Genomic DNA, 26,729 nt, shown 5'->3' on the forward strand with positions numbered 1-26,729 from the left:
ATATATTTTTTATCAACAAGTTTTATTCTCATACATACTACTCTCATACATCAGTGAAAACACTGTTTCCTGGACAAGTGACAAGGTGAAAAACTGCAGGGTAATTGCAACACACTTGGGCAGCCCATCTCCCCAGAGAGAACCCCGAGAGCTCCCAGCGCACACCTCGTTTGGTGCACTTAAGCTCAGCCGGGACCTGCGCTGGTCCCGGAGCCATATGCCTGTGAAACCAGTTAAAAGCTGGGGGTTAAACAGTGGAGGAATCCGTGCAGGCTCTAATCCGAGAGCCAGGAGCCCCACCGCAGGAACGCTCAGCTGGGACTCGCCGGGCTTTAAAGGCGCCGGGCGGCACAGGGCTACGGAGCCGTGCTGGTGGGGAGACGGCGTGCCAACCGCTGTGCCTGGCTGCGGCACGCAAAAACGACGAGCAGATGGGCTGCAAACACACAGATTAACACACACACACACACACACACACACACACACACACACACAAACCACAATCAAACGCAAACACAAGCGCACACACACTGTCTAAAGCCTTGGCTCAAGTTCGCACACCGTACCCATTGGCATGCTCACAAAAAATTAACAACAGAGGCATTTGCTGTTCCAAACAAGCTAGCATTGGTTGTTTCGCAAAACTTACTACAGCAGCAAATTCGAGTGAGTTTACATCACTTGCAATCAGGGCCAATCCCCTAAACACCACCACCACCCCTGCCCCCCCCCCACCCCTTTCCAGCTCCCCCTCTCTGTACAATGAAATCCATCCTTTGCAAATCAATTACCCCTAAGCAGCCAGAACCTTTGTAAGCTAACTGCTTAGCACCCCTGTGAAAGTCATTCCACAAATGTGCTTGGCAGTGCCTCAACTCTGCGAGTGACTGCTGCGACAGTGCTTTGATCTAGTCACCATGACAACAATGCTCTGACCCAGCAACCAAAGTCTCCACACACAAACACTCAACACCCCCCCCCCCATCCCCCCCTCTCTTCACACCTTAAGTAGCAGCATTGTGCTATTCTGGATGAGTTTGTTGGGGTCACCTCAGAAAAACCCTGAGAGAGTGGGGACCACAGGCCCTAGCTTGCCAAACACGAAGGTGAGAAGGTCAACTGGCTCGGAAGGCCGGTCATGTGATGGCAGGGAGGTGAGGGGCTGTCAGGCTGAGGCCAATAAAAGAGGCGACGTGCTTTTTGACACTGTAGCGCACAGCGGTCAGACACATGGATACAAAGGGGGAAAACCATCAAAGCAGCACGAACAAGACATAGTAAAACTGCCATGGTATGCTATAAAGGAACCAACCATCCAATACCCCAACCCTTCCCCACCACACACACACACACACACGTGCATTACAGAATGAGTGTGTAACAAAAGCAAATGAACTGACTGTATATCTGCATACACATAGAATATAAACACATGAACCAAGTAGCACACACATAATGTGCACACACAGACAAACACACACACACCTGCACAGGTGACAGACAGGGCACGGCGGCAGGATATGCTGTTCTTTACAGCTTGCCCGTCTCAAGTTGTGACATGGCTGTGAATGGACCTTTTTAAGCTCATTTAGGCTCCTGTGGCAGGTAAGGGCCATCACCCAGTGCCTCACATAGCCTACTGGGGAAACACACCTCCTCCTCAGTCAGCAGCAGCAAGGCTGATTGCAGTCGGAGCTGTCCCACTGACAAGCCTGTCAGATCCAACATATAAAATACAGGGTATAGGGCGCAAGGATAGATATTTAAGAGACAGAGAGAGAGGAAGGGAGACAGGGGTGGTGAGAGAGAAGGAAATATATATATGTGTGTGTGTGTGTGTGTGTGTGTGTGTGTGTGTGTGTGTGTGTGTGTGTGTGTGTGTGTGTGTGTATTATATAGCTTATGAATAATACTGCTCATGAAGTTGCTCTCGGTGTTATTTTTGTGGTGTTCAAGACATTTCACACCGAGCCAGCTCTTTGTTGTCACTGTGTTTTACAGCTACAGTGAAAACTGTACACACACACACACACACACACACACGTGACATTCAGACATAGAGCCACATTATCTCTCCCACTCAAGCACTAACACACACACACACACACACACACACACACAGTTGGAGACAGTCTCAGCTGCTGAGTTCTTGAGTTCAGGCAATCAATAATAAGCTCTTGTGATAATATGGTTGCCGTGGTGCGGTGCAGCACGGCGCGGCTCTTGAGGGGAGACTGACCGAGGGGGGTAAAACGAGGGGACGGAACCGGTTCTCTCCGGGGGGTTGGAGGGATTGCGGTTAATTCCCAGTTGAGCCTCTCCTCTCCCGCACACACAAAAGACAGAGAGGATATTCATTAGTGGGAGACTACACTCCAATTACACAAGAGGTGGAGGAGACGCAGGCACAGGTGTAGGATGCACCTGGCTGCTGAAATAAACACGCCCTTTTCCATTTCTAGTCTTTCTGCATTTAGCTGATTACACCACACCACACACACCCCCCACCCCCACCCCCACCTAGTTACATTCAGACTCTTACAATCTTCCACAAGGGTATGTGATTTTACAATTTGTATGTGTATTATATTGTAATTTATTTATTATCTCATGTTTTATGTTGATTGAGTGTATTGTGCTGACTAACTGGCTGTGAACCAAAATTGCCTCTAAGGGGCAAAGGTAATTGCCCACCACACACCCCCACCCACATCCACACTTCCTCATAGCATACATCATCGGCAGTCACTCGATCCATCTCCAGGAGTTGGAGAGCGAGGGGAGGCAGGTGTGTGTGTGTGTATGAGGGAGAAAAAAAAAGTGTAAGTGAGAGAGAGAGAGAATCAGAGAAAGATGTTCTCATTTACGAAACAAACGTGCATACTCTCAAATCTAATGTTACGTCTCAACTCATGGAGAATGTAATAAGTGTATTTTGAAACTCGGAAGAGTCATGGCAACACTGCTTCATTGAGTATTGCCAATAAAGCTCCATTGAAATTGAAATTGAAAATAAAGTATGTTACACTTAAATCCCCATTCTTTCCCTACTACCTTAGATACCATTTTCCTGACAGCCAAAACCAAATGGTTCAACTAGACTTCAGCAACGTCACCCTGGCTATCAGAATGTTTTCTCGTTTGGGTGTTTTATGCACCTACATGTTGTAAATTCTAGGGGCAAAGCCTCTAAAATGAGAATACACAGAGGCATGATATAGGGGTTTTTGGCCACCACATTACCAACACCTGTTCATTCTCATGCTGGAATTGAAGTGACATAAACGTTTCACCCATCAGCCCTGTCGTAAGATGATTCCTGTGCTCAGATCTGTGCTGGTTTGCTAAGTTCGATGGGTAAATGAGGGCCAGTGAAAGTGTGTGTGTGTGTACACCATCTCACCTGAGGAGAGGGCTAGAAGCTGTTCTACTCCACTCCCCTGTTGGCTGCCTGACAGAGGGCTGATGGATTGGCTCCAAGTTCCCCCCAACACACACACACACACACAGGGTTGGGGGTATAAAGAAAATAAATTGATGATGATAGGATAACTATGTGTGTGCGCACCAATGTACAAACGCAGCTGTTTCAAAAGGCACCCCTTCCCACCCCGCCCACCAGAGTGAATTCGTCTCTCTCTCCCTCCTGCATCAGCACCTCACACCGCCAGCAGGATTGGTGAATAAGCAGCCAGCCCGTCCTGCCCTGGCCGCCCCGCCCCTCCCGCACTCCGCTCCGCTCCAGGACACGCAGAGCAGAAACAAACGGGGGAGGAAGCCTGACGGGGACGGCAGCGAGGAGCGCGTATTGCTCATAAAGCTCCCACGCCGGCCACGCAATTGTAAAGACTTTGCAGCTGTGGCAAAGCGTTTTTTTTGGACCCCTGGTGCTGTGGTTGGGTATTCTTGCCCAGGAGCTGACTGAGCTTAGCTTAACAACTCTGCTACAACACACACACACACACACACACACACACACAGGATGACATACACACACACAGGATGACATACACACACACTCACTTGCATGCACTCAGTCACACGCATATGTGCACACATGCATTTGTGAGCACACATCCATACACAAAGACATACACTTACTCATCACACACACACTCACACACACTCAAAAGAGCCAGCAGAGACAGAAATGTGAGTTATGCGAGTGCTTCACCAATGCCTCACCTGTTGCAGTCCTGCCTGACTGTTTTACCAGTTGCTGTCCCCCACCCCATCAGACCTCAAAGTCAGACAAACAATAGCCAAGGCAAAAACTTTTGCTCATCCACAGAAAAAGCCTCAGAGAGAGAGAGAGAGAGAGAGAGAGAGAGAGAGAGAGAGAGAGAGAGAGAGAGAGAGAGAGAGAGAGAGAGAGGGGAACTAGGGAGCACATTATCTGTGTGCCGTCTCCCTGTTTCTGTTCCTAATTGTTGAGGCCTCTGGGGTCAGGCAGCTTCAGGGGGTGTCGGTAGAAAGCAACATCCTGCTCCTAATGTAGTCTGCTCTCTCCCCACACACATCTGAAGAGAATGGGGAAGAGGTGTTTTTCTCACTGTGGATGTATTATGAGAGTGTGTGTGTGTGTGTGTGTGTGTGTGTGTGTGTGTGTGTGTGTGTGTGTGTGTGTGTGTGTGTGTGTGAGCGCATGTGTGTGTGGATGAGCAAGTAAGTGAGTGAGTGACAGCAAGACCGAGAGATAGCGAGCGAGAGAGAAAGAGAGTGAGAGAGAGAAAGAGAGTGAGAAAGGACGAGAGAAAGCCTAATAAGGAAATGTCTGCATGGCTGTTTTATTTGAATTGACACAGCTGAGCATGAAAGAACAGGGAGGTTGGAGAAGAAACGTCGTCCGGATGCCAGTAAATACATTTTACACTCCCACGCTTTTTGGATTTTCAACAATGCCCACTGGTCTGCTCATCACTCCATTTCAGAAGCCCTAGCTGTAAAATTATGCAGGCGTGCATTCCTGTCCAAACGACGGTCCAGCTTGATGTTTTTTTGCAGACTGTGTATACATGCATCTAAAAATATGTTGGGCGCTTTCTTTCACTCAGCTCAAGACCACTGGAGGTTTGTGCTGAAGTGAAGGAGTGGTGTCGAAAAGCACAGTTTACCCAAGGCAGCCACCAGCCTCTTCCGTTTCACACTCTTAAGTCGGTCTGTTAGCACAGATTTAGGCTCTCCGAGAGCCCTGGTCCCAGTAATTGAATGTGTTGAGACATTTCCATGTTAGCCATGCCAAAGCAGGCATGATGGCTAATCCACAGGGGTTAAGTAGAGCCTTTTGCTGGGACACTTTTTTTACGGAGACTTCCTACGAGCCTCAGATCAACGCAACAGAGCAATGCAGCAGCAGCTACGCTTGCAGCGTTGAACACTTTTAGATATCCACTCAAGCATTGTGCATGTAATCGGAACAACGAGATCCGAGCATTAACAAGCCACACAGGTGCTCGAGCACAGCTAATTTACCCACCGAAAGAGCGAGAGCAACACCCAAGTCCAAATGCCACCAAAAAGTGTGTGTTTACAAAATGGAGGAGATGCTTTTGTCCCCCAGCTTTTCTCGGCTTTCAGTGCTTGTCATCGTTTAACAGTATTTTTTTTATTGTTGTTGTTTTGACAGGTCGATTTAGGCTGGGTAATATGAACGAGAAAAGCTTGCCAGGCTCGCCATAACTGTGGTATTTTACCATCTAATATAATCGCATTGCTTAATGCATCCACATAGAGGAGGCTGACATTTTTCAGCAGAATGACCTTTAAAACAAATGAGGAAAATAACTACTGAAAGCCCTTCACGGAGAAGCTTTTCTGTAGCATGCAGCAGCTGCCACTCAATCAGCAGACATCGATTTACATGATGAATCACATCCATTTTCAGACAAGACCACAAGACCTGCCAGGTTTACTGTCAAGAGAACTTAACTGTATACTGTATGTACAAAAGCACATAGAGAACAATTCAAATCATGTTAACATACAGTACAAAAAGCATACACTACGCTCATAGACACTATGAAAGCATAGACAGAGATGTACTGTTCCAGTGCATTTCTTACAGAACAAAAATATGATTGTATGATTGTGTGTGTGTGTGTGTGTGTGTGTGTGTGTGTCACACAATCTAGAGAGTCAATGAGTACTTTTATGTTGGAGCTCTTGAAAATGTACTGCTGCTTGTTTACCCTATATAACCCAATACACAAACTCTGAATCACTCTCCTACTGTATACCACAACAAAGACACACACACATCAGCTATAGCTATGCCTCATGTGGCATTAGACGGCCTTGTCTGTGTTGTATTAGCACTGTAGTGGAAGGTATTTCAGCTTAAATGAACAGCCCCCACACACACACACACACACGCACACACACACCTACCCCGCCAAGCCTCCTCTGTTCTTTCCTCACTTCCTCCATCTCACTACTTCCCTCTCTCACACCTTCTCCTCCTCCTCCTCCTCCTCTTTCTCCTCCTCCACACCACCGCGCTCTGCTCTCCACGCCTCTTCAAAGGCACCGCCAAACACCTTGATTCATTAGTCTTTAACTGGAAGTGATTGCTGTGTGTGGGTGTCCTGCTGGTCAGATGAAATGAGGGCTTTTAGTCAAGCCGCAGCCCAGACTGGACCACACAAAAGCAAAACCGTGAGAGACAAGAGATGGAGAGAGGGAGAGAGGGAGAGGAAGGGAGGGAGGGGGAGAGGGAGAAAGAGAGATAAAAGTGAGAGAAAGAGAGAGAAAGAGAGAGATAGAGTGAGAGAGAGAAAGAGAAAAAAAGAAAAAAAAGAAAGAAAGAAAGAGAGAGAGAGAGGGAGGACCGCACCACGCCACGCAGAAACAACAAGCACAGATGAGCTGAGTGTGGGGCCGGCTTCATACTAGGGCGACGACAAGAACCATCACACTCATAAGGCAGGTTGCCTCTCAGCTGAGATGATCTCAATGTACATTAGCTCACACACACACACACACTTTTACGTGCACACACAGTGGAAAATGTCATGTTCGCCCTTTTTACGGTGACCTTACAAAGCTATAGCAACCACTACCTTCACTGAAGATTGCAAGGCTGTGGGGAATATGACGAAATTCCAAAGGCATCCACTCTCACTTCATTTTTTTCCTTTTCTAAAAAGCCACACTACAGCTATGCGGTGGATAGCGAGGACATGATGATAAGCGCGGCTAATGTTTCTTCCCTTTCTGTTTCGGAGCGAGGCCGACTAGGAAATGTGACACAGGGGAAATTTGCTATAAGTAGCTTGACACTCCAAAAAAGCAGGCCAGCCCAAGCCGCCTAGTCTTTTCCAGTGCCCAAAGGGAAATAACAGGAAGAGGTGAGTACACATTAGAGACCAGACCACCTGGACTGGAGGAGATCGAGTTATCCCATGCTTCCCACACACAAGGCCATTCCACTCAGCATTCCTTCTTCTCATTCATTTACCATCTCTTGATTTTACTGTATAAAAACGCAAGTATATTAAACATATGACATTATATTACATTTTATAGTTTGCAAAGGGAATGTGAAGCAGGACAGCAGGAACAAAACAAAACCATCTAGAGGCCTAACAAGTGGCGTTCTCTAAGCAACAAATGTGACAGAAAATAATCACAAATAGCATACACAATTTAAGTGTATCCATCAATGACAAACATTTAAGACAAAGCTCAATAATAAACTTGGACTACAAAAACTAGCTTTCCAAACTTGGACTGGAGGACACTGAGCCATCCCTTGTATTTCCAACACAGTAGCTTCCACTCAGTGGGGAATGACATTTGTGGTATGGGTTGAGGAGAAGAGAGTCGTACAAAATGGCCTGGCCTGGACCGAGTGGCACCACAGGCAGGCCTGTCCGCACTTTGTTCTTGCGGTCTAAGAGGAGCGTGTGATCAGGCCGTGCACTCGAGGGGCTGTACGCCAGAGGGATGGTGTCAGACACAGGCACCTTTGCTAGGTTAAAATAGTCCGAGGCGTCGTCAGCAACACCTTCAGGGATCCTCTCTGCGATAGTAAGCACTAAGTGTGAGAGGGAGAGTGAGAGACAGAGGCTCCAATTTCTCTCCTTTTTGCTATGGCTTCACACCAGAGCACCTCTGCCTCTCTCAATACCCTTTCAAATACACACACACGTGCAGATACACACACACACACAGACATGTCAAACACATGTGAACACACACACACACACACACACACGTCACAGGAAAGAAAAGAAAAACAAAATCAATGCCATCCTGTTCCCTTTCCCCTTCCAGAGGCTTCACACAGGAGACCGGGCACAGGAGACAACATGGAGAGTTGGACTGGATCAAGCCTTCCCCTCTCTCTCCTATGGTGAAGGTGGACTATTCATAGTCACCATGCTCAGCAAGAGCCCACCGAGAGCTCGACGAGAGCCCAGTGAGAGCCCAGCGACCAGCACCCAGAGAGCTCAAGAGCCGGCCTCCTCTGGTCCTCCGATTAATAACACACACTAGCACACACCTACCATCAGATGCCAATACTGCTCATTAAAGATTAGAGAGCCAACCAGCCCCTTCAAATATACAACATACCACATGAAAAGGGTGAACGAGTGGTCTAAAAGGAGCAACTGAGAGAGAGAGAGAGAGAGAGAGAGAGAGAGAGAGAGAGAGAGAGAGAGAGAGAGAGAACTTGAAGGGGAAAACTATTGGAGAGCAGTGAAGGGTGGTTGGCTTCCATGCTGAGCAGAGGGGTTTTTTCGGGGCGGAATGTTGTGGCACATTAAAGCACAATAGCTGGGCCTTTGTTTTCAGCAGCACGGTGATTCACAGCAGATGTGTTGCAGTGAAGTAATGTTGTGTGTTAGGCACAAGTGCGTCCTTAATGATGGATACGGAAATGGCTGCTGCGAGGAACAGCTGTGAACGACAGCTTTGCTTTCATTTACAGGGAGACAGCTATGGAGGGACAGAGAGAGAGAGAGAGAGAGAGAGGAATGGAAATCAGGAGAGATCCAGGAGGACACTCTGTATGTAAATGTTTTATTGAGCAAGGAATGATGAGGTGGAACATGGTTTCTAACGCCTCTTTATGTTACCATTCCTGAAAAGGTGTCGCCTAAACAATGCAATAAGTGCACAACATAGGACTGTGAACACACATGCTTACAAGTCTGCTTCTACGTGCACTGTGTGTGTGTGTGTGTGTGTGTGTGTGTGTGTATATATATATATAAGTGAGTGTGTGCATGTGTGTATGAGTGTGTGTGTGATGCATGTGTATGAGTGTGATGCATGTGTATGAGTGTGTGTGTGTGTGTGTGTGTGTGTGTGTGTGTGTGTGTGTGTGTGTGTGTGTGTGTGTGTTTCTATAAATGTGTATAAGTGAGTGTGTGGTGCATGTGTATGAGTGTGTGTGTGTGTGTGTGTGTGTGTCTATAAATGTGTATAAGTGAGTGTGTGGTGCAAGTGTATGAGTGTGTGTGTGTGTGTGTGTGTCATGCATGTTTATGAGTGTGTGTGTTTGTGTTTGTGTGTGTGTACATGTGTATAAGTGAGTGTGTGCATGTGTATGTGTGTGATTGTGTGATGCATGTGTATGAGAGTGTGTGTGTGTGTGTGTGTGTGTGTATGTGTGTGTGTATGTGTGTGTGCACAGTCCAAGCCCTCTGTGATCAGTGCAGTGGAACACTCCCTCTTCTCATCGCGCCGTGTCAAAGTGGGATGTGAAGGGCTCCAGTGGAGCAGCTCTTTATCACCTCCTTTCCTTTTCCTCCCGCATACTCACAGTCGTTACCGAGACGACGTTAGATTCCTCCTCCTCCTCCTCCTCCTCCTCCTCCTCGTGGTCCTGAGTTGTTTCTCGACACAGAGAGAAAGCTCTTTGATAACAGGTGATAAGATACGGCTCCTGAGAGTGCGCCGGGTGCTTTCATCATACCGTCAGATACCAGCATGGCAACAATTGGGAGAGAGAAAAAGCCGGCCCCCAGCCAGCTACGGAAAACCGCTTTTGAAACCAGATCCGCTTTCAATATTTCAACTCCCAGACAGAATTACGCTCGCTGACCTGATAAAAAGCATCATTTATCTAAAAAGGGCCAAAGGAAGTTGGTAAGTTGGCTAATTACAGATTTAGGGCTGAAACTGTAAACCAATTACAGAGGAGAGGGAGGGAAAAGGAGAATGGGAGGAGTGGTTGAGCGGCCCACATTAGAGCCCTTGTGTGTGGACTGGCCTGGGCTTTGTATGCTGATAGCCCCACCATCTCTTCTCAACCGATGGACCTTACAAGATGGCCAGGGCTATCTAAGCTGATCACAGGGCATTGTTTCAGAGCTCATTAGCACACAGGGGGGTCCAGGGGTTTTCCTTATGGTCGACAAGGAACTGGTGGTCTCCCTTCCCCCCCAAAAAAAAATCTCCCTCAGACCCCCTCCTAAAGACCCCAAACACCCTCAACCCCCAATTCTGACTCCTCTGTGAGCTCTCTTTGTCCCTCCTTCCCTGTGGCCAGGACAAGAGGAGTTAGAAAAACAAGCAGAGAAGACAAAGAGGGGGAGAAGGGGAAAGAGCCGAGAGGGGCTGTTAGTGTGGATTCCCCGAGCCCTGGACAAACATACAACACACAGGAGACAGGCTGCTAGCTCAGACCACCCCGGCCTGGGGTTGGCCTGGCTTGGGTGATCTGACCAGCAGGATGTCAGCCTTCTTTAGCCTGGTTTTGTTTTTCTCTTTCTCTCTCTCTATCCCTTTCTCTCCCCACTCCATCTTCATGGCCCAGGGGAAATTGGGGGAGCTAGCTAACGCTAAACATCTGGAATCTGCATTAGAAAAGAGACCAGGGGGCCTGGAGCGCTGTGCTGTGCTGTGCTGCTGACCGGCTCAAAGACATTCAGCACATTCACCCAGAGCTACTGTCCCATGTCGCAGACTCAATGAGCCTGACTCACACAAAGGCCCAGTCAGGGGCCCAGATTGTACAATGCGCTGACATGTACACTGCCGACCCCCACCACACACACACGCACACACACTCAACTGCACTCACACACACACCTCAACTGCACTCACTCACTCACATATTCACATCCCCCCTCAATGACACCCTATTCACTCACACACACACACACACACACAGGCCTTCTCAATTGCACCCTATGCACACATAGACACACACACACAATCCCATACCACAAACAATGACATGTTCAACCCACCCACAAGCTTCCCACACATCACACAGATTCTTTACACACCTGCAAATCACACGCACACATACACACAGACACAGACACACACACACACCTTTTCTGGATGGAGGCCTGGATTTCACATTTGGCCATATTGGAAAGGTCTCGCGGCTGACAGGGGAGGATTTGGGGGCAGCAGAGAGATCACCGCTAATTGCCTGTGGTGGATGAATATGGAAATGAACCAGAAGGTAAATGGGAGAGAGAGAGAGAGAGAGAAGAAGAAAAATAGAGGGAGGAAGAGAGACAAAAAGAAAGAAAGAAAGAGAGGATGAGATAGAGGGAAGAAAAAGAAAGAGAGGGAGGGAGGGAGGAAGAAAGAGAGAGAGAGAGAGAGAGAGAGAGAGAGAGAGAGAGAGAGAGAGAGAGAGAGAGAGAGAGAGAGAGAGAGAGAAGGATAAAAACACAAGCAGCTTTCTGGCACGGGCTGCTCCATGTTACCTTTAATTGGGCAATGGCTCAGGTCTGTGAGAGCCCATCAATAATGTATTCCAGTCAAAGAGCAAGTGGAGACACAGGAGATCGAAGAAAAATAATTCTCAAATCTCGCACCAGACACAGGCACAGAGTACGGCTCAGGCTCCCTGGCTAAAAAACACACATATAATTAAAGCTGGAAACTAGATTTGTCTACTTTACGCCAAATACGCAACCTAGTCCACCTATGCTACTAGGTGTATTGTGTTTTTTCTTGTATGGGGTGGAAAAGGCAAACCTGAGTACTTGAAAAGGTAAACAAAGAAGACAAAAGAGACCAGACAGATTAACGACGGGAGGAAATTAAATGAAGAATTCTACCTTGGCCAGACAGGAATGTGTCACTGAGAGCCCAAAAAGGGAGCGGAGGATTCCGCAGACGTCCACTTAGTGCCGACTCAAAAAGCCCTCTTGTTCACACACTTAACCAAAATCAAGTGCTTTAATAAACTTAGCTATGCCCACCCCCCACCTCACACACACACACACACACACACACAGGAGGCACTGACACAGCTATGCAGCTCCTTCAAAGATATTTCTGTTGTCACAACACATCCCTATACCTCTGATAAGGTAAATTGCATCCTAGGGAAAGACATGGGGTCCATTACCCTAAACAAGAGGTGATCTACCACGGCAGACCCCCAGGTCAACACCACCCCCCCCCCCCACCCCCCCTTCCCACAGCTCGGCTTCTGAGATAACAGTAACCGGACACTGGCACGGCTTCTCCAGCGGGACTCTTTGAACGATCAAGAGTCAATCAGGAGCCGCTGACAGACAGGCCCGGGTAGGATGCAGAAGAGGGAATCAGTGCACGGTCAGAGAAGGGGGGCGTCTGACCTGAGGAAGGATGGGGTTCAATAACTGGGTGAAGGGGTGTTGGTGATTGGGCCCCCAGTTGAAGAGAATCAAGTCTGACCCTTTCTCACCTACAAATCTGCAGTTCGCTTGACCCCCCACCACCATCATCCCACTGCAACCCCTCTGAACCCCCCCCAACCCCCCCAACACCCACTCTGCCTGTCGGGAACAACACCTGGGCCTCTCCGGTTTCCATTCCACAGACAGCCTGGACAGTTTGCCTCTGAGGGCTCCCGTGCAGGTTATGGTAACTCAATATCACCTCTGCCACTTCAGGCCAGTCCAAAACACACTCTCACAAAGACGAGTGCTGGGTAACAACAGACGCCTCCTCGTCATAATGAGGGGACACAGAGAAAAAGAGAAAGAGAGAGGAGGAAAAAAGGAAAAGAAAAGTGGCTGATAAGTGGAGCACTTTGTCTGAATGAGGGCTCTGGCAGATGTTAAGGTTTGCGCAGGATGGCCGTTTCAGGCTAACAAACAGCCTCTCCAGATGGGGACAATGGCAGCTTAACTTCCGAGCTCTTCTCCCCTGTCAAAAACAGCTGACTCGCACACACCGGGGTGAGCGGAGGTCATCCCCGGCCTTATCTGCCCCGCTCAAGGACCGCCGCGCTCGCCTCTGATTGGTCCGCGGTCTGAGTGCTGGCGGAGTGGTGTCATGGGAAGACTAATGGAGGAGAGAGGGTAGGATATCAAAAGCACCAAGAGAGTGATGGGGGCAATTAACAGCGAGGGAAAAAAATTACATCAGTGAGTGATGAATGTGGAGAGAGAGAGAGAGAGAGAGAGAGAGAGAGAGAGAGGGAGAGAGAGAGAGAGAGAGAGAGAGAGAGAGAGAGAGAGAGAAAAAGAGTCATATCACATTTCCTTGAGACACTGGCTGCCTCAGGAGACAGAGAGCAGGTAGGAGCAGGCAGAAGAGGAGGGGGAGGCATGGAGGCAGCAGGGAGAAGGGCTTTTATTCTGGGGTCTCCTCCACTGTAGCCCCCGTATGGTACCAGAAGAAACCACACTTGTTGGCAACGTGCTGCCAGCAGCAGCAGCAGCAGCATCGATGTGTATGGTGACAGAGTGGCTTTTACATTTGAAGAGGGTTGTTTCTGTTGGCCTGATGCTTTTAATATAAAACCAAAACATGGACTCTGGGACTGAGGTAGAGAATCGTCCATTAGCATTCATCCATGAGTACAACAGGAACACATTACATATATTTATATATCTCCCTTTTACATGTATGCACACACACACACAATAACCATAACAGCAGGGTCCACAGACACAAAAAGCAATACCTGAAAAAGTACTCAGATTCTCTCTCACACTGAGAATAAGAGATTTTCTCTCACGCACATATACTCCCCCCCCACTCACCTCACCTACCACTACACACACGTTTGAAAAACCACAAACACCTATCCGCTTGCACGGCCCCTCACAGTCTCCTCTTTCTGCGCCTGGTATTTCTCTCACCGTTTATTCACATACACATGAGGTAGGCGCAAAACAAGTCATCTCACTTTCTCCTGCTCCCCCTAGTGGTCACCAGGCCTACCCGCAGACAGGCGCTGAAAAGCTGGAATGAAAAGACCAGGAGCAAGAGGGACTGGGGAAGGGGAGGAAAGTGAATAAGGCCCCTCCCACCGATGACATCAGCGCTCTACTGAAGCAGAGCTAGAGGCAGATGTAGGCTCACACTTGTAGTGCGCTCTAGGCAGCCGATCTGTCCTGCCAGTCCTCCTGTCCTCTCCAGAGCCAAAGGAGTGTGTGCGAGTGTAAAAGTGTGTTGAGGACACCACAACGCAGAGAGTCACACACACACGCGAGCGATCACGCACACGCACACACATGCACAGTGCGACCACACCGCTGCTGCTGCGGAGAATTTCTGTACGCGAGACTGGGTTTTGGATCTGAAAACACCGATAATTTCACCCTGTTGGATTTACTCTACTGGCTGACTGATTTTTGATAAGGATATTTTTGGTTTCCCTTTATAGTTGTTGATTCCTCAGGTAAGTGTGCATTGTTATGGATCTGTTGCTTTCTTGTGAGAGGCGCTGATCCGTCACTTGAATGTTATTACTAACAATAAAATGACATACTATATGTATTGTATTCCATGATTATTTTATACAATGGGAGGAGGTGTTTACATTTAACGTTAATTTTATATTTCACACGCATCAACATCAGTCCCAACCTTCAGCAGACTTCACTAACACTGTGCGTAAAAAGCTTTCTCCACCAAAAACTAATACCTAGACGTTACGCAGGAACAAATTAGTATCATGAATATAACATCATACACCGCCTGAACTCAAACACAAAATGCAGTAGGCTAGGGTTTTGCATGGGTCTCTGTAGAATACATAGGCAAACAGAGACCTGTTTTATCATAAATTGTCACGATTCTTGAAACCGTTCGCCGTTTAAGTAACATTACAGGAGATAAGTTGTTCCACTGTCGTCTATGCGCAATTCTCCCTTTTCGTGGACTCCGTGTGCTCGGAGACGGTGATACAAACACACATCGCTCCACTTTACCCTGGGCATTGCAGGGTTTTCCCTTTTTTCTGTTACTATCTGCATTTCTAAATAGATTTTGGAGTTATGGCAATGAACGTCGCTGGCACAGGGTAAAGGGCCAAACTGTGCCAATGTCGACTTTTCTTTACGTATTAAGCGCGAGCAACAGGGACCTAGAAAACTTCCGAATTTGAGAATTGTGTATTATCTTCTATATTTTTGCCATTGGTTACGGGTGTGAAACCCAACTATAGTCTCCGACAGGGAGAAAAAAAGCAGAAAGCGGGGTAGATTGTTGGCAATGCCTTCGAAGACCGAGCTTTGGATGTCTCTGCTCTGCGAGTGCCTGGAATTACGATGCCTATAGGAGATGCAGATCTTGACACACGGGGCAGCTTGTGTTGCTGGGAGAAATCCGGTAAATGCTGTTGTCGACCAGTGGCTGTTTGTATTCCCCTCATTAAACCAAACAGACGTAAAGGCCTTGATAAGTCTCCTTTCATGTGGCATCTGATTTTCAGCCACGTACTTCGTCTGATTTGTACATTGTGAGGGATATCCTTTTGCGCATAAGGCAAACAGACCTGACAGATATGCGATAATTCGTCTGTTTTAAATCTATTAGGGTCCATCAGATTGGATAAGACCAGTGTTGATATTATCACGTAGACTTTAGCTTATTAGGTGCCGTCGAGCCTGAAGCGGTGCCACACAACTATCACGGCTCTGTTAAGATAAATATCGTCTGGTCTCAATAAGCATCCATCGGCAAAAAGCCCTGCTTAGGCGATAACCCCCAGCTCTATCAGATAGATCTGATTAACTCGGTTTTTAAATCTGCATTGAACTGATACTGGTTTAAGCCTGTGTTAGGTCTATTAGTTGCAAATTGACACAGCGGCAACCTCTACAATTATTCCTCACTTTATTTTCAGAAGGTTAGCTATATAGTGTTTAAGATTATTTAGAGTTATATATTTTAAGGGTTATGCAGACATTTATTCATTCTCCTGCCCCCCTCTGACCGGTCTTCTATTTAACATTTCAACAGAAAAAGAGACACATTTGGGTGTGTGACTTATTTAGAGGGGCAGATCAAATTAACCATGCCATTGATCTTGATGAAATGGTGTCAAACCCCCACTTAGCTATCTCCCTTCTTTGATTGTGAGTCAACACAAACACCACTGTGTTTCTACTTCAAAGCCAATAACACCTCAAATACACAAGCAAGTAGTGACTTCTCACTGTGGCTGAATCAAAATGGAGAGTAGAACTCAGCGCTCGTCCGATCTGAAAAGCTAACGGTGGCTGTAGTGTATGTTTACTGGCAGCTACAGATGGAGAAGGCCCATTGTTTAGAGTGTCGACCACCACAGGCAAATCGCAGTGGCCCACTGCATTCATGGGGAGTCAACGCTAAATGGATGAGTCTTTCAGGCTTTTAGAGGGGAGTCTGTCACCTTTTGTGCCCCTGACAAAACAAAAAAATAATAGTCGGACAGAATTCCGCCCTCATGTCGGACCCTAACCTTTAAACTAGGCAATCAAAGTTAGGTCTGTCTATTCTTCCCCATCCAGAGTTAATTTTTAAGCATACATTTTAAGCAACTTTTTGCAACTAATATGCTTTGGCTAAAATTCACTAGACATATAGTCTGGAGATGGACAGACAGATAGGAAACAGGTGAATCACAGCTTATGCAAATACAACATACATCAATTTCTGCCCCTGTCAGAGCCTACCCACATGCAGCAGAGTGTAGGCAAATCAAAATGAGTCTGTCTACATGTCCACTGGCTACAACAAACACCCTGGCTTAGCAGGGGGTGCGTACGCGTGGCAATTAAGGCTCTACCAGTCTTACTGCGTGTTCTGTGTGTGTGAATGGATGTGTACGAGTCAGTTAGACGGTCTGTTGGGCTCCTCACACAAGCCTCATGCAGGAGCGCCTACCACCCCCAAGTGGGGAAAAGCAGCGCAGCTGCCCGCAGACCTTCTCTTTTCAGCCGGCACAAAAGACAGCGAGACCCCCTGTCTGCCCCCAGACTCCTCTCTGCCTACGGAGGCCTGGGGACACACGGGGGTGGGGGAGCGTGTGTGTGTGTGTGATCATTTGCTTAGCTCTAAAATACAGAATTTAGTTGCTCATTTTACATTTCAGCCACGTCCAAACATTTGTTCCTGCTCTTGTTGGCGACATCATCTTCCTTTTTGTTGTTTTTATCGTCCCTTTTTTGTGATCGTAAATAGCAAAGCAGGAAAAGATATCCATGAATGGCTTGTGAACATGTGCACAGAGAGACACAGTGTAGAAAGGCCAATCCGTTGGAACTGGCCTAGGGTGCTGCATTTATTATTTAATGGGGAAGAAAAATCTGTTTTCTCTCAACTGGAACCAGACACAAGCAGATCCATACTGAACAGAGGCCAAAGCTAAAAATAACTAGATCATTTTATATCGTTGGTTTAATGTCAAGTCATGCTTGGTAGACCTCCCTTTTTTGTATTCATTTATACTAACTCTGAGAAGGCAACAACACAAAGACTGTTATTTCTTATTTGAGAAACTAGGATAATATTTGTTTTTGACATAAGTGTTTAAGCAGTCAAACTTAACCATAATCTTAATATCTTAATCCTAAATACTGCACATAAAATAGGGGAGAAAATACTCATCATGTCTGCTTCCCTATACAATTTTCATTGTTTTAAGCTTGAGAAACTTGTGAAACTTTGTCTTCTCTCTTTTTTTGAGTATTACTGTATTAAAGACACAATGTGCTCTGAAATACTTTTTGGCAGGCATGAAATTGTTTCCATTTAATTCTCCCTCGTCATGTGTTATCCATATTCGTTTGTCTGCAGGGCATGAAATCCTTTGCCCAGTTACTGTAGCTTAGAGACCACATTAGTGTGTGTTGAGCCCATTGTGAACCGCTCTGTCTGGGCCTGGCTTGCTGTGCCTGTAACACACATACACACACAGTTTTTGGACCAAGATGCTCCATTTAACTTCCACTAGTGCAGAGCAATGGAGCAGAAGCAGGTCTGACCATTAGAAAAATCTCCTGACGGCTTAAGGATCTTATTAAACCGATAGAGAGAGGTGTCCATCACCGAATGCTTCTAACCCCCAGCTCCTTGGCTTCACACACTCACACACAAAAGAAAAACCTTGTTTTGTACGAGTGGAGTAAAAGGAGAGAAAGAGAAAGAGAAAGAGAGAGAGAGAGAGAGAGAGAGAGAGAGAGGGGTGGGGGCTTAAAAGTTGAACCGAATGGAAAAAAGGCAGATAATGCTGAGAGGAGAGACAGACTAGGGCCACGAGAGGAGACCCTGCTTGGGCTCCCCGTGAGCAGATTCCAAGGCCCTCATGCTTGCCTTGTAATGAACAATGGGCCGCAGCTACTTTGGTGAAATCCGATGAGCGTGGAAAAAAGCAGCTAGCCAGGCCGACTAAGATATTGGCACTCATCACCTCCACAGCGGGGCCGGCCTGGTTAACGGAGCTACGCATTAACAGCCTTAAGTCAGTGGCGGAAATATTCCAGAAATAATACATACAATACAAACGCTGACTACAGCTATTTTCTATTTTCACATTCCTTTGTATTTATTTATTTGTTTTAGAGGGAGGCGGTGGTGGTTACTGTTTGCCTGCTAAGCAACAACCTGCCTATCGGACTGTGTAGAGATCTGGGCTGTCCTCTCGCAGACCTTCTAGCCACATTGCCTGTTGTTGTCAGCTAATGTCCGTGGAAAAGCTCCATCACACTCTAATTAGCAGACTTGTAAGCCCTGACTCCCTAAGAACAGATGTTTGTTATACCATTGGCAGTGTAGTGTGTTCGCATAAATTAGCAATACATTGCCCAGGCTTATATCTGGAAATGTATTGCTAATATATTGCTAGTATACAAATTGAATATCTTTGGGATTCAGGTTGATGCATATTTAAAACACATAATCAGAATTTCAATTGTGTTATGCTGCTGTTGTATAATTCATATCATTAGAATGATTTTTGGTCTTCACAATCAAAATGTGTGAAAAAAGCAACACCCTTGATTTTTACCAGAGAAAAACAACTGTGAGAGCAGTTAAAAAAAAACAGTGAAAACACTGATTGCAGCAGGGCCAGACTAAAGCTAAAATGGCAAAGGGCAAATTAAATATGTTATTTAGGGGAGGGAAGGAAAACAAGAAAATAACTGCTTGTGGAGTTACACAAGATTTTCATGGTTGGCCCTGGAATCTATAACCGCTCTTCTATGCCTATACGTTATATAGGCCCATCAGGCCATTTGAAGTATACTAAGGTCACATCTGTTGTTCTCCTCTAATCTACAGTTACAATAGCGCGATGTGCCACTGTATTTAGATACAACAGAAGGAAGGGCTGTATTATTAGACTCTGTCTTTGGCTGGACTCCTAATCGAGTTACTCCGAGGCTCTCTCAATTCCCTAATCTTCCCCTCTTGTCAGGGACTACAACTGTTAAGTGGCCAGGGTGTGTTACCTGACTTGCCTCCTCTTGTTCGACACAGCGAGGGGTTAGCAGCGCCAGGGCACGGGGAGGCTTCCAGGCAAGGACGCAAACTATTGTGTTTGTCAGAAAGGGCCTGTGTCGTTTGGCTTTGGCTAGGGAAATTCTATTTTTACACGCTTGTGTAAGGAAAGGCTGCTGCGCTTGAAGTAGGCCAGGGGAGGGAGCAGATGGGGGCAGGGGTGTGTACGGTGGTCGTGGTGTGTGTGTGTGTGTGTGTGTGTGTGTGTGTGTGTGTGTGTGTGTGTGTGTGGACTCTGGAGGTGGCAAGCATAAGATGGCCATCTTGGTATTCATGAGAGGTCCAGATGAGCCAGGTTCATTTCCCATGTACATTTTTAACCCGAGTGAGGGCATTTGTGGGTTTTTTTCCTCTCTTGTTCTTGCTCCGGTAGCTCATCAAGTTGGCTGAAGGGTCCAGTGCACACGTGTGTGTGTGTCCAGAGGACAGGGCAGCTGTGCTTTAGAAAAAAAAATCAGCATTGATCAAGCTCCAGTCAGATTTACGCCCAACACACACACCCCGCAGACACACACACACACACAAACCCCTTGCATCTTTCCCCCATATTCAACCATTTTCTCATTTTCGTTTTACAACCAGGAGCAAGGCAGAGCGAAAACACTGAAAGCACAATCCACCAGACAACTGAGCAAAGCTGGAACAACCCGCCCACAGCCATTGTGACAGAGCCTTAGCGACTGTAGCTTTTCATATGCAAAGAAATTCTTTTCTCCCATCGCCAGCCGAGGGGGGGTTGGGGTTTTGGGGAGGTGGGGGAGTGCGAGGGTTAGAGGTGGTCAGGCTAATGCACACAATCACCAGAGTGGGCAGGGGGGCAAGTTTCTTTTTTCTTTTTTTTTCAAAAATCCCAAACAGTCCTTCTAATCCAGGTTTCACAAATAGTGGCCTTCTCTATATTTCAGGCAGACAACTTAAGCCAAAGTAAGCCAAACTGCAAAGGTATCTGCTGGCACAGAGAAACACCATAAGCTTTAAACGCCATCTCCCCCACCGGGAACAGCTGAACAACCAGAAGAAATGTGCTTTATATAACTGCTCTTCATGTTACTCATGAACTCATTTAGAAGTAAGCCTATGCATGAAATTAGTTTAATGCATAAAGACTGGTTTAATGCATTTTTTCTTACATCTTTTATGTTGACCTATTCATAAATTAGATATCTACCTTAAAAATATAAGCCTAATTATCCAGTTATTGCTCACTTAAACAGCTAATAGATATTGTTCCCCTTTAAATAAAAGCCAAGAAGCCTTTTTTTATTTTATGATTACGGTGGCAGTAAACTTGACTTGGGCACAGTGATAGTGACAATTATTTTGTGTTGTTTAATGTTGTTTTTAAGGATCCAACCACTTACTTAAGTGCAACAGTGCGGTGCAAAACTGTATCCAGCTAGGAAATGTAATCTTCTATTTAACTTAATGGGCATCTGTACAGCAATCAGCTGTAACGGCACACTAAAATCAGTGCCTGGGAATTCAAGTCTGTAGAGCACTCTCAAAGGCAGTGTTGAGTGGAAATGTTATACCAGAAAACTGAACTTTCAACTGTTTTTTTCCCACCCTCTCCGAATAAGACCTTTCAGATATGGGACCAGCAAACTAGGTTTATATGACAAGTTTGGAATTTAGCTGGGAAATGCTGCCTGCAAAGACGTGAGATGACTTAACGTGTTTCCCCTCTGATTGTGTTTCCAGGGAGTGACCTAAGAAGAGGTGCAGCATGGGAAACTCAGTGGGCGTCTGACAGGAGAGACCGCAGGTTCCCGAGGAGAGAGAGGAGGGGACCGGGACGACGTTGACGTCAACGACGACGACTACGCCAGTGCACAGTGTTCCCTCAGAGCCACGAGGCTGGATACATTATTCATGCCAGAGCCTGGAGCGAGAGAACAGGATTCTGGGATTGCCGGAGGGCTGGGCGTTCGGAAGTAAGCGGGCACTGGATTTGAGCCTCTGATTCGGGCAGCTTGACATGGCTCAGCCTTAGTTTGGGCCTCTATGCCAGGTTCAGTCCGCATAGGGGGAGAGGATCTACTGCTGTCTTGGCCTATTCCGTCTCAACAAGGAGCCTCTGACCAACACAAAAGGGTCTAATTTGGAGGCCCAAGCTATTGCTCCAGCACATAAAGGGATTCTGCATGCGCCGTTTGTTTTTTTCTTTAATATTCTCAGAATTTCATGCAAGCATCGGAGCAGGAAGCCTGAGGTTCGTCTCAGCAGCAGAGGAGCTTTCTTTATAGGTTTATCTACCATGGCAAAGCCTTTGATGGCATGAACCCTGGACACTGCAGTACAACACAAAAGGTCAACCGCATTAAACAAGGATCAGTTCAGCAAATACCAGCCGGGTCAGGATCTAACCAAGAGAGACCCCTCAGACAACGTGGACAAACAGCTCCAGAAAGGAACAAGAAAGAGGAGCTTAAAGGCCTCATTGGATTGCTGGTGGCTGCAGAGGATTTGCTGGTTCTTTTAAATCAGGTATGACAAATATGAATGGCTGTGCCCCTCTCCGCCTGACTGACCAAACCACAGTTCCTAATGAGAAAAGCAGGGAGAGAGGTCACGACAGCAGCGCATAATTAAAGTAATAAATCAGTATTAGACTAATTAAATAGAAAAACACACTTCAGTAGACACAGGAAAAAAAGACACCAGCCAGGAACAAAAGTAGTTCACATATTGTGTTATTTAGAATTAACTGCAAAAAAAGACAGTGGAAAAGATTTGCTGTTGATTTGGATTTCTTTTTTTCTTTTTTCTCAGGCTGTTCTCTGTTTACAGCTTTATGTGTCTGCGGTAACAATTCAAGATAATCAATTCAAGTAATTCCACCAGTAAATGGTCTTGCATTTATTCAGGAGATTACATTTAGATTGAGAAACTATTTTACATGTGATTAGAACCAAAATTCCTAACAGTTCAAACAAAGCAGAAAATCAATAGCTTACACACCTTTTTACTTCTCCATCAGTATTCATGGAGAAATGTTCTCTCTCTTTCTCTCCTCTCCACACCTTGTGAAAAAGGGAAAAGCCTAATCTGAAATGCCTCACCACGGATGCAAATCCGGGAGAGAAGCCGGGTGAAAGAGCAGGAGGGTTTTACAACAGTTCATCAACAAGGCCTGTTCACCCGTGCAGTCTGCTGCCATGAAAGGCAGCCTTGAAACACACAGTCTCACTACGGAAATGTGTAAAACAACTAGACCCTGCTCCAGCTATTATATTACAGAAGCCAGCGAGGAGGACAACAAAAATACACAGGCACTCAATTCAAAGTCAGGCTCATACAGCAATGGGTTTCAACATCATTTTAACAGCAATTTATTTTTCACTTGTACCTATTTTCCTCAAAAATGACTTTAATGAAAATATTAAAATCACCACAGGCACTGGCACATTTGTACTTTTTAATTTGTTTCCTGGTTTGACAATATCTGTGGCCACTTCTGATTAATTTAACAGGAAACATGGTGTCTTAAATTGCATCATTTAGAAAGAAAAGTTGCTTGAGGCTGCATTTATACAAACCGTAATTATTAGAGCATGATAGTGCTTTTCCTCAAAAGGCCTTTTGCATTAAATTTTCTCCTCTGTTTTTTTTCCCTTTCCTCCAGGGGATTTCGGCATAATCAGTCTACACAACAGACGACTCTCAAGATGGTGTGTCCGAACAGATTCCTCCTTACTTTCCTGATCCATGCTGGATTACTCCTGTGTCTGGCCAGGCCACTGGTCACCTGCCCTTCCCAGTGCCGCTGCGACGGGACGTTCATCTACTGCAACGACCGCGAGCTGACCTCCATCCCCAGTGGCCTCCCAGAGGATGCCACCGTCCTCTTCCTGCAGAACAACCGCATCAAGAGTGCCGGGATCCCCACGGACCTGCGCAGGCTGGTCAACGTGGAGAAGATCTACCTATACTGCAACAACCTGGATGAGTTCCCGACCAACCTGCCTTTAAACGTGAAGGAGCTTCACCTGCAGGAGAACAACATCCGCATGATCACCCACTCCTCTCTGGCTCAGATCCCGTTCATTGAGGAGCTACACCTGGACGACAACTCTGTTTCAGCGGTGAGCATCGAGGAGGGGGCTTTCAGGGACAGTATCCACTTGCGACTGCTCTTCCTGTCCCGCAACCACCTGAGCACGATCCCTTCCGGTCTACCCATGTCCATCGAGGAGCTGCGCTTTGACGACAACCGCATCTCCTCCATCTCCGAGCTGTCGCTGCAGGACCTCATTAACCTGAAGCGGCTGGTTCTGGACGGGAACTTGCTCAACAACCGGGGCATCGGGGAAATGGCCTTCGTGAACCTGGTCAACCTGACAGAGCTCTCACTGGTGCGCAACTCGCTGACGTCACCACCAGCCAACTTGCCTGGCAACAGCCTGGAGAAGCTGCAGCTGCAGGACAACCACATCAACCGGGTGCCACCTGGGGCTTTCGCTTACCTGAGGCAGCTCTATCGCTTGGACCTGTCCGGCAACAACCTGAGCAGCCTGCCCCTGGGTGTCTTCGAAGACCTGGATAACCTCACCCAGCTGCTGCTGCGGAACAACCCCTGGTATTGCAACTGCCACATGAAGTGGGTCCGTGACTGGCTGCGCACCCTGCCGTCAAAGGTCAATGTGCGGGGCTTCATGTGCCAGGGCCCGGACAAGGTGAAAGGCATGGCTATCAAAGATCTATCCACGGAGCAGTTTGACTGCACAGACGAGGATGTACCCCCCATCTACGAAACCACAACGGTTTCCAACACGCTGCCCCCCTCAAAGCCACAGTGGCCCTCCTATGTGACTAAAAGACCTGTGGTCAAAGTGCCGGATATAAGCAAACACTACCGTAGCACAACGCCATCTGGGAGAAAGATCATCACTATAAACGTCAAGTCCAGCAGTGCAGAGACTGTCCACATTTCCTGGAGGGTGTCACAGCCTATGACCGCCTTGCGGCTCAGCTGGCTAAAGCTGGGACACAGCCCCGCCTTTGGGTCCATCACAGAGACCATCGTCCAGGGGGAGAGAACGGAGTATCTCCTCACCGCTCTCGAGCCCGAGTCCTCCTATCGGATATGCATGGTTCCCATGGAGACTAGTAACATTTACCTGTCGGACGAGGCACCCGTTTGCATAGAGACAGAGACCAGTTCCCTGAAAGCGTACAACCCCACCACCACCTTGAACAGGGAGCAGGAGAAGGAGCCTTACAAAAATTCCAGTCTGCCTTTAGCTGCTATTATTGGTGGGGCCGTAGCACTTTTGGCCATCATCATGTTGGCGCTGGTGTGCTGGTACGTGCACCGGAATGGCTCTCTGTTTTCCAGAAATTGCACGTACAACAAGGGCCGGCGGAGGAAGGATGACTATGCCGAGGCCGGAACAAAGAAGGACAATTCCATCCTGGAGATTAGAGAGGCTTCTTTTCAGATGATACCTATAAATCATGTTCCCGTGTCCAAGGAGGAGTTTGTGATACACACTATTTTCCCTCCTAATGGCTTGAGTCTCTACAAAAGTCCGCCCAGCGACATGAAGAACAGTATGAACAACAGAAGCTTCAGAGACAGTGGAATACCAGATTCAGACCACTCTCACTCATGATACTCCACACAGACTTTGGGAGAAAAAAAGACATTTGATCATGAATGAGTGACTTGAGAAATAGTTGGTCTTTTGCAACACACTGGATCTAAAAAGACTGAGAAAGCAATGTTCTGTACATTTGCCATATAATTTATATTTAAGGACAATTTATTAAAAGACAAATGTTCAAATTGCAGGCCATCATTGAGCTGGCAGTGAATGCAGTTCTATATTTTAGAGATTTGTAGTAATTTGTACTGTATTTCCTTTCCTTAAGGTTTCTGACCAATTAAAAACGTTGTGTTCTACTGAAATATGATGACTTGTCAACTGTGAAAGTGGGTTTTCATTGCTGTGTTGAACAATCAGAGTTTAGAGAACTTGTAGTATAAAGCACAGGTCATTCGTTTTGCTATGTTTCTGTCAGAAAAAAAACAAATGGAAAGGTAAAATCATGAATACCTTGGGAAAATAGGGCACAGCTGACTAAAGAGTAAATACATGGAGGGAATCCGGCCATTTTGTCTTGCCTAGGGAAGAACACACTGCATTATATGCATCCTCAAGGCAACGCAGGGCTTGTGTCTGGAATCCTAGTTAAAGAGTTAACCAAGGTGGAGTAGTTTCAGACTATATTTCTCTACATTGTTTTGCTTGTGGAGATAGATTACCCCACGTAGTGTGGGACCTGCAGACCCACAGCACAGTTTCCCTGGACTAAACTCCTGTGTCTTCAGCGCCATTGACTGTGTCACAGCACAGCGCAGGAGACATTCAAGCACACAGATATATTTTACAAGGAGATGGTGGTCTTTCAGTAAAAACCAGGGCAGACAAGGTGACACAGGAGAAAACAAATCTCAATTGTTCAAGTCAACAAGGAAAAATAAGAACAACAACATCAGAGCTTTCAGTACAGTGTTCCATAAATGTCAAGAATGCCCTTCAAAAGTCATATATTCTGGGCAGTAAAAAAATGATATGGTAAGAATTACATTTTGGCTTTTTTGGAATACAAAGTGTCCGCAATTTTTTATTTTGTTTTGTTCTTTTAATAAGAAATATTATTTGTATTTTTTCCAATTTAAGCCACTTTTATGTTGCCACAATTTTATTGTTCTTTACAACTTAAGACCAAAGTGCATTGTATGCCCTTTGGCCTGTCTTGTATGTGCCTTGATCCAATGCTTAATGTATTTAGCTTTTTGAAAGAATAAATCAGTGACTTAACTTTTTTTCATACACACTTGAATATGATAAAATATTGGTCATATTACAAAATAAAAGTGGATAAAAATTAAGCACATGGTCTCTCTTACCACCACATAGGCACCCTGAACCTTACACCCTCTCTCTATCTCTCTCTCTCACTTTTCCTTACCACGACACCAATGCCGCAGTACAGGGAGTCTGCTCTATAGAGCAGCATCTGCTTGAGGCTGAGAGTGATCT

At 46.5% G+C, this 26,729-nt stretch overlaps 2 protein-coding genes across 4 annotated transcripts in view; one reads left to right on the forward strand and one right to left on the reverse strand.

Annotated features, from left to right (window-relative positions):
* macrod2 (mono-ADP ribosylhydrolase 2) overlaps positions 1-26,729 on the reverse strand; it is a 522,252-nt gene that overhangs the window by 409,179 nt on the left and 86,344 nt on the right. The gene's annotated exons all lie outside the window — the stretch shown is intronic.
* flrt3 (fibronectin leucine rich transmembrane 3) lies at positions 14,292-26,578 on the forward strand. The gene is made up of 3 exons (XM_048269583.1): positions 14,292-14,593; positions 21,382-22,167; positions 23,306-26,578. Exon 3 carries the CDS (start codon positions 23,349-23,351, stop codon positions 25,293-25,295), a length of 1,947 nt encoding a protein of 648 aa, XP_048125540.1. The 5' UTR covers positions 14,292-14,593; positions 21,382-22,167; positions 23,306-23,348; the 3' UTR covers positions 25,296-26,578.

Source organism: Alosa alosa, chromosome 18 (genome assembly GCF_017589495.1).
Source record: "Alosa alosa isolate M-15738 ecotype Scorff River chromosome 18, AALO_Geno_1.1, whole genome shotgun sequence".
In the NCBI taxonomy this organism is placed as follows: Eukaryota; Metazoa; Chordata; class Actinopteri; order Clupeiformes; family Clupeidae; genus Alosa; species Alosa alosa.